The sequence below is a fragment of the Erythrolamprus reginae genome, chromosome 13, assembly GCF_031021105.1.
Source record: "Erythrolamprus reginae isolate rEryReg1 chromosome 13, rEryReg1.hap1, whole genome shotgun sequence".
In the NCBI taxonomy this organism is placed as follows: Eukaryota; Metazoa; Chordata; class Lepidosauria; order Squamata; family Dipsadidae; genus Erythrolamprus; species Erythrolamprus reginae.
The window spans coordinates 3,857,903-3,864,716 of record NC_091962.1 but is presented as its reverse complement, the minus strand read 5'-3'; the positions used below and the strand labels follow the sequence as shown (position 1 = coordinate 3,864,716).

The 6,814-nt window shown below is 42.5% G+C and overlaps 1 protein-coding gene across 1 annotated transcript; it reads right to left on the bottom strand.

The window, feature by feature from the left end:
* Positions 1-763: 763 nt before the first annotated feature.
* On the bottom strand, positions 764-5,014 carry LOC139175445 (cystatin-1-like). The gene is made up of 3 exons (XM_070766569.1): positions 4,772-5,014; positions 1,819-1,944; positions 764-841 (listed from the first exon to the last, which is right to left on the bottom strand). Exons 1-3 carry the CDS (start codon positions 5,012-5,014, stop codon positions 764-766), a joined length of 447 nt encoding a protein of 148 aa, XP_070622670.1.
* Between the last annotated feature and the right edge of the window lie 1,800 nt (positions 5,015-6,814).

Genomic DNA, 6,814 nt, shown 5'->3' with positions numbered 1-6,814 from the left:
CGCAGACTCGGGGCGGCTCACAGCAGTAATAGTACAATGCAAACAAATCTAATATTTAAGTTTAAGTTAATTTAAAACCCCAATTTAAGAAACCAATCATACACACTAGCGTACCATGCATAAATTTTATAAGCCTAGGGGGAGGGAAAGTATCAACTCCCCCATGCCTGACGACAGAGGTGGGTTTTAAGGAGCTTACGAAAGGCTAGGAGGGTGGGGGCAACTCTGATATCCGGGGGGAGTTGGTTCCAAAGGGGCGGGGCCGCCACAGAGAAGGCTCTTCCCCTGGGTCCCGCCAAACGGCATTGTTTAGTTGACGGGACCTGGAGAAGGCCAACTCTGTGGGACCTAACTGGTCGCTGGGATTCGTGCGGCAGAAGGCGGTCCCGGAGATATCCTGGTCCGGTGCCATGAAGGGCTTTATAGGTCATAACCAACACTTTGAATTGTGACCGGAAACTGATCGGCAACCAATGCAGACTGCGGAGTGTTGGTGTGACATGGGTGTAAGATTAATGAACTGAAGTAGCAAAATTATTGATTATTCTCAAAGATGGACATGATAGAAAAGAGGGAGAAGAGCAAAAAAACAGGAACGCAGAAGATGTGAATTTGGGCTGAAGGAAACCATCTCATTCTTGATTTGTGGCAGAAGAATCAAAGCTTGGTGTGTGAACCCAGCTTGCACACCAGACGTTGCTCGGCTGCTGGACACACTCGGAATCCTTGACCCAGAGCAGAAGAGGCCCTTCGGAGGTCCAGATCAGACACAGGACATGTGTGTCAAGCCCAATATGATAGGCGGCTCGACGATTGCAACGTCAAAGTCACATGTTTGTCTCTAGAAGGGAATGAGAGAGAAAAACAGAGTTGGGAGGGAACTTGGCGGTCATCTAGTCCAACCCACTGCTCAATCAGGAGACCCTAGTCCTGCAGAATTCCTGCGGTCACTTTAGTATGTTTTAACTTCCAGTCCCCCAAATGCTCTTTGTTGCTCTCCAATATCAAACACACTAATGTTTTGAATGGACAAAGTTGTTATTATTATTATTATTATTATTATTATTATTATTATTATTATTATTTAATTAATTAAATTTGTATGCCGCCCCTCTCCGCAGACTCGGGGCGGCTCACAGCAACAATAGAAAACAATATACAATACAAATCTAATATTACAAAGTTAAAAACCCATAATTTAAAAAGCATGCACACAACATACCATACATAAACTATATAGGCCTGGGGAAGATGTCTCGGTTCCCCCATGCCTGACGGCAGAGGTGGGTTTTAAGAAGTTTATGAAAGGCAAGGAGGGTGGGGGCAATCCTAATCTCTGGGGGGAGCTGGTTCCAGAGGGTCGGGGCCACCACAGAGAAGGCTCTTCCCCTGGGGCCCGCCAGATGACATTGTTTAGTTGACGGGACCTGGAGAAGGCCCACTCTGTGGGACCTAATCGGTCGCTGGGATTCATGCGGCAGAAGGCGGTCCCAGAGATATTCTGGTCCGATGCCATGAAGGGCTTTATAGGTCATAACCAACACTTTGAATTGTGACCGGAAACTGATCGGCAACCAATGCAGACTGCGGAGTGTTGGTGTAACATGGGCATATTTAGGGAAGCCCATGATTGCTCTCGCAGCTGCATTTTGCACGATCTGAAGTTTCCGAACACTCTTCAAAGGTAGAGGGCAAAGTTGTCCATGAAACTGATTAAAACCTCCCTTGCAGAGGGGGCTGCCAAGCTCAGACAAGGCCATTTAATTCATCAACTGGACAGCTAATATATATACATTGGGATTTGGCATCCAATCTCACCTCTGGATTCCGTGCAAGTTTTCTACACATCTGGATGAATGTCCTTTTCACACCGGCCTGCTTTGGACACGTGGTTTCCACCAAGACCAGCTTAAAGACGTATCTGTCCCGGTCAGCTATCAGCCTCTAAAAATAAGTACATGGCCTATTAAATTAACTACAAAACATGATCGGCTTCATCAGTTGCAACCCGGAAAGGACTTTATGCCTTGAGAGCAGCAGGAAGGAACATCAGTTCAAAAGGAAATAATAATAATAATAATAATAATAATAATAATAATAATAATAAAATAATAATAATAATAATAATAATAATAATAATAAAAATAATAATAAAAAAATAAAAATAATAATAATAAATAATAAATAAAAATAAAAATAAAAATAATAATAAAAATAAAAAAAATAAAAAAAAATAAAAAAAATAAAAATGAAAAAAATAAAAATAAAAATAAAAATAATAAAAATAAAAATAATAAAAATAAAAATAAATAAAAATAAAAATAAAAATAAAAACAAGGTGGATAAAGAAAAGACCTGGTCATGGCTTACAAGTGGAACACTCAAAAAGGAGACAGAAGGACTAATACTGGCGGCACAAGAACAGGCCATTAGAACAAATGCTGTCAAAGCCAGAATTGAAAAATCAACAGACGATCCAAAGTGCAGACTCTGTAAAGAAACAGATGAAACAATCGATCACATACTCAGCTGCTGCAAAAAGATCGCACAGACTGACTACAAGCATAGACATGATGCTGTGGCACAGATGATCCACTGGAACTTGTGCCGGAACTACCATTGACCAGTGGCAAAGAACTGGTGGGATCATAAGCCCGAAAAAGTGGTCGAAAATGAGCAAGCAAAATTACTGTGGGACTTCCGACTTCAGACTGACCGAATTCTGAAGCATAACACACCAGAAATTGTGATCGTGGAGAAAAAGAAAGTCTGGATCATCGACATCGCAATCCCAAGAGACAGCAGAGTTGAGGAGAAGCAGCTAGAGAAATTAGTGAAATACGAAGATCTAAAAATCGAGCTGCAACGACTCTGGCATAAGCCCGTGAAAGTGGTCCCAGTGGTACTTCGCACGCTGCGCGCTGGGCCAAGGGATCTCAGCGGACATTTGAAAACCATTGGAATTGACAAAATCTCCATCTGTCAATTGCAAAAGGCCGCTTTACTGGGATCGGCAAACATAATTCGCCGCTACATCACGCAGTCCTAGGTGCTTGGGAAGCGCCCGACTCGTGATGAAATCAAAGATACTTCACCAGAAGAGCCCTTCACTCCTCCACTCAAAACAGAATACCCTACGAAAGCAGAGTATCAATCCTAGGTCTCGAAAGCTTAGAACTACGTCGCCTAAAACACGATCTAAGTATTATTGCCCACAAGATCATATGATGCAACGTCCTACCTGTCAATGACTACTTCAGCTTCAACCGCAACAACACAAGAGCACGCAACAGAATCAAACTTAATATTAACCGCTCCAAACCTGACTGTAAAAAATATGACTTCAGCAACCGAGTTGTCGAAGCGTGGAACTCATTACCTGACTCAGTAGTGTCAACCCTTAACCCCCAACATTTTTCCCTTGGACTATCCACGATTGACCTCTCCAGGTTCCTTAGGGGTCAGTAAGGGGCGTGCATAAGTGCACCAGTGTGCCTTCCGTCCCCTGTCCAATTATCTCTCCTTATCTCATTTATCTTTTCTTCCTTTCAAATTTGTTCACCTATACTTTTATATCTTTTCTTCTATTCTTTTCTTTACTTATATTATTACATATCTATTTTCTTCAATGTGTGTTATGTATTGGAGAAAATAAATAAATAAATAAAAGAATGAATGAATGAATAAATAAATAAATAGACCTTGACCATGTAGCAGAATGGTCAAACAACTAGCAACTTCAAATCTCAACCAACAAATGCTCCATCTTACACATTGGCAAAAAGAATCAAAATACAAAATGTAAACTTGGAGGAAAGGAACTTGTAGATGACCCTCACTCTGTCAAAGACCTTGGAGTACTCTTATCCAAGGACTTGAGTGCTAAAGCCCACTGTAACAACATTGCCAAAAGGTACCATCTCAGTCCTATTCTCCTATTGTCCTCTTTTATCGATACATTTTTAAAAACTTACATTTATACGACTACTTCTATTCCTATACATGTTCGACAAATAAATGTTTAAATGCATAAATAAATAAGTGCTGTTGCAATTGTTTCCAGAACATTTCAGAGTGTTTTGGCTACTACGCAGTGTAGTCATGGGGTAGGGAAAGCAAGTAGAATGCTTGGCTGCATAGCTAGAGGTATAACAAGCAGGAAGAGGGAGATTGTGATCCCGCTGTAGAGAGCGCTGGGGAAACCCCATTTTTGAATACTGTGTTCAATTCTGGAGACCTCTCACCTAGAAAAATATATTGGTAACATTGAACGGGTCCAAAGATGGGCTACAAAATTGGTGGAAGGTCTTAAGCATAAAATCTATCAGGAAAGACTTCATGAACTCAATCTGTATAGTCTGGAGGACAGAAGGGAAAGAGGGGGGGGGGGACAGGATTGAAACATTTAAGGGTTAAATAAGGTTCAAGAGGGAAGTGGTTTTAACAGGAAAGTGAACACAAGAACAAGGGGGCACAATCGGAGGTTAGTTGGGGGAAACCTGAGAAAATATTATTTGACTGAAAGAGTAGTAGATGCTTGGAACAAACTTCCAGCAATGGTTGGTAAATCTACAGGAGCTGAATTTAAACATGCCTGGGATAAACATAGATCCATCCTAAGATAAAATACAAGGGACAATATAAGGGCAGACTAGATGGACCATGAGGTCTTTTTCTGCCGACAATCTTCTATGTTTCTACTGCAAGGATACAACGAGTCTGCCCAGCTACCCTCCTCCCTCCCCAATCCCCCCCCCCTCCGTAGACACACCCGCGACTGCACCCTCAAAAGTTGTGTCATCCTAAAGTACTTGGGATAATCTGGTCTGAAATCGTGGTTGTATTTGTCCAAGGCGAAGAAGATGACTTTCTGCACCCCCGGATCGTCGAATGTTAAGTAGACGAAATCACTCGGGACGTTCACTGGTAGTCCCCCGGGGAGCTCCAGGGAAAGCATCAGGAGAGCTCCCAAGAGGCCCAGAAGGGACGGGACGGGCAGCCGGGAGTGCACCATGGGGCTGGCCAGAGAGAATGAGGATCGCTGGCAGGCGACGACGAAGAACAGCTACTCCAGAGTCCAGACCAACCTTATATCTGCAGGAACCGCGTGTGGCAATGGGGCTTCCCTGGACGGAGGCCACGCCCATTCTCTAAAAGCCCCGCCCCTTGGCTGGACCATCTCCCCTGCCCAGGTGCTTCAAGGTCTCCGCCCTCTTTGGGTTCCCCTCCGGCCCTAGTTGAGGTTCAGCTGAAGTCGGGAAGGAGAGAGAGTGGAGTTACTACTCTTTGCCGTCTGCTGCAAAATCTCAGGGCTTTTGCGAGTTGTGTCTTTCCTGAGTAGAAGCCGAGGCTCCACGTGGGTCAGGAGGACGCAGCCCCCCAGAACTAGGATTGCCGCCCCCTCCCCAAAACCCTTGGAGAGCAAGAACACACACACCCCACTCCATGGAGAGTTGACATTATTATACGGGTTTTATTTATCTTTCAAATATTTTTTTGTTATTCTTCATTAGACAAACAAAAACAAACAACATTCAAGGAGCTACCATTGCTCCGCTTGTCGTAGAAGTCTAACTAGTACAGAAAAAACCCACCTAACTATAATCAGATCAATACAGAAATATAACACACGCACTCTATGTCCTTATTAAATTTAACGCTATACTGTATTCTTTATATTAATTAATTTTCTTATCTATAAGATAAGGGTTTTAAATTGGATTTTAAAATTGGATTTGTACACTGTTTATGTTATTGTGAGCTGCCCCGAGTCCTCAGAGAGGGGTGGCACACAAATGTAATAAATAATAATAATAATAATAATAATTATTATTATTATTATTATTATTATTATTATTATTATTATTATTATTATGTCAGTACAACACAGCAAACAAGATCACCATGCTGGATTTCGTATTTCATCACCAGTCGGGCGCTTCCCAAGCACCTAGGACTGCGTGATGTAGCGGCGAATTATGTTTGCCGATCCCAGTAAAGCGGCCTTTTGCAATTGACAGATGGGGATTTTGTCAATTCCGACGGTTTTCAAATGTCCGCTGAGATCCTTTGGCACTGCGCCCAGCGGGCCAAGTACCACTGGGACCACTTCACGGGCAGCTCGATTTTTAGATCTTCGTATTTCACTAATTTCTCTAGCTGCTTCTCCTCAATTCTGCTGTCTCCTGGGATTGCGATGTCGATGATCCATACTTTCTTTTTCTCCACAATCACAATGTCTGGTGTGTTATGCTTCAGAATTCGGTCAGTCTGAAGTCGGAAGTCCCACAGTAGTTTTGCTTGCTCATTTTCGACCACTTTTTCAGGCTTATGAACCCACCAGTTCTTTGCCACTGGTAGATGGTAGTTCCGGCACAAGTTCCAGTGGATCATCTGTGTCACAGCATCATGTCTATGCTTGTAGTCAGTCTGTGCGATCTTTTTGCAGCAGCTGAGTATGTGATCGATTGTTCCATCTGTTTCTTTACAGAGTCTGCACTTTGGATCGTCTGTTGATTTTTCAATTCTGGCTTTGACAGCATTTGTTCTAATGGCCTGTTCTTGTGCCGCCAGTATTATTATTATTATTATTATTATTATTATTATTATTATTATTATTATCATCTTCCTGAATAGATGGATTTGGGGTGGGGGAATAAATCGAAAGGAGGCAATCCGTGGACACATTTTAAGCAAGCGAGGTGGGAGGTTTTCAAGAAATGAAAAGGTTGACTATAAAGCTGGTAAGAATCCCTCGATTAAGAGGAAGAATACAGAATAACAGAGTTGGAAGGGACCTTGGAGGTCTTCTAGT

Excerpts from the sequence above, each read along its gene's own strand:
- LOC139175445 (XM_070766569.1), bottom strand. The coding sequence starts at position 5,014 with ATGGTGCACTCCCGGCTGCCCGTCCCGTCCCTTCTGGGCCTCTTGGGA. Across the intron at positions 1,945-4,771 it reads TTTTGAGGGTGCAGTCGCGG|AGGCTGATAGCTGACCGGGA; the intron begins GTGTGTCTACGG and ends ACTTATTTTTAG. Across the intron at positions 842-1,818 it reads AACTTGCACGGAATCCAGAG|AGACAAACATGTGACTTTGA; the intron begins GTGAGATTGGAT and ends ATTCCCTTCTAG.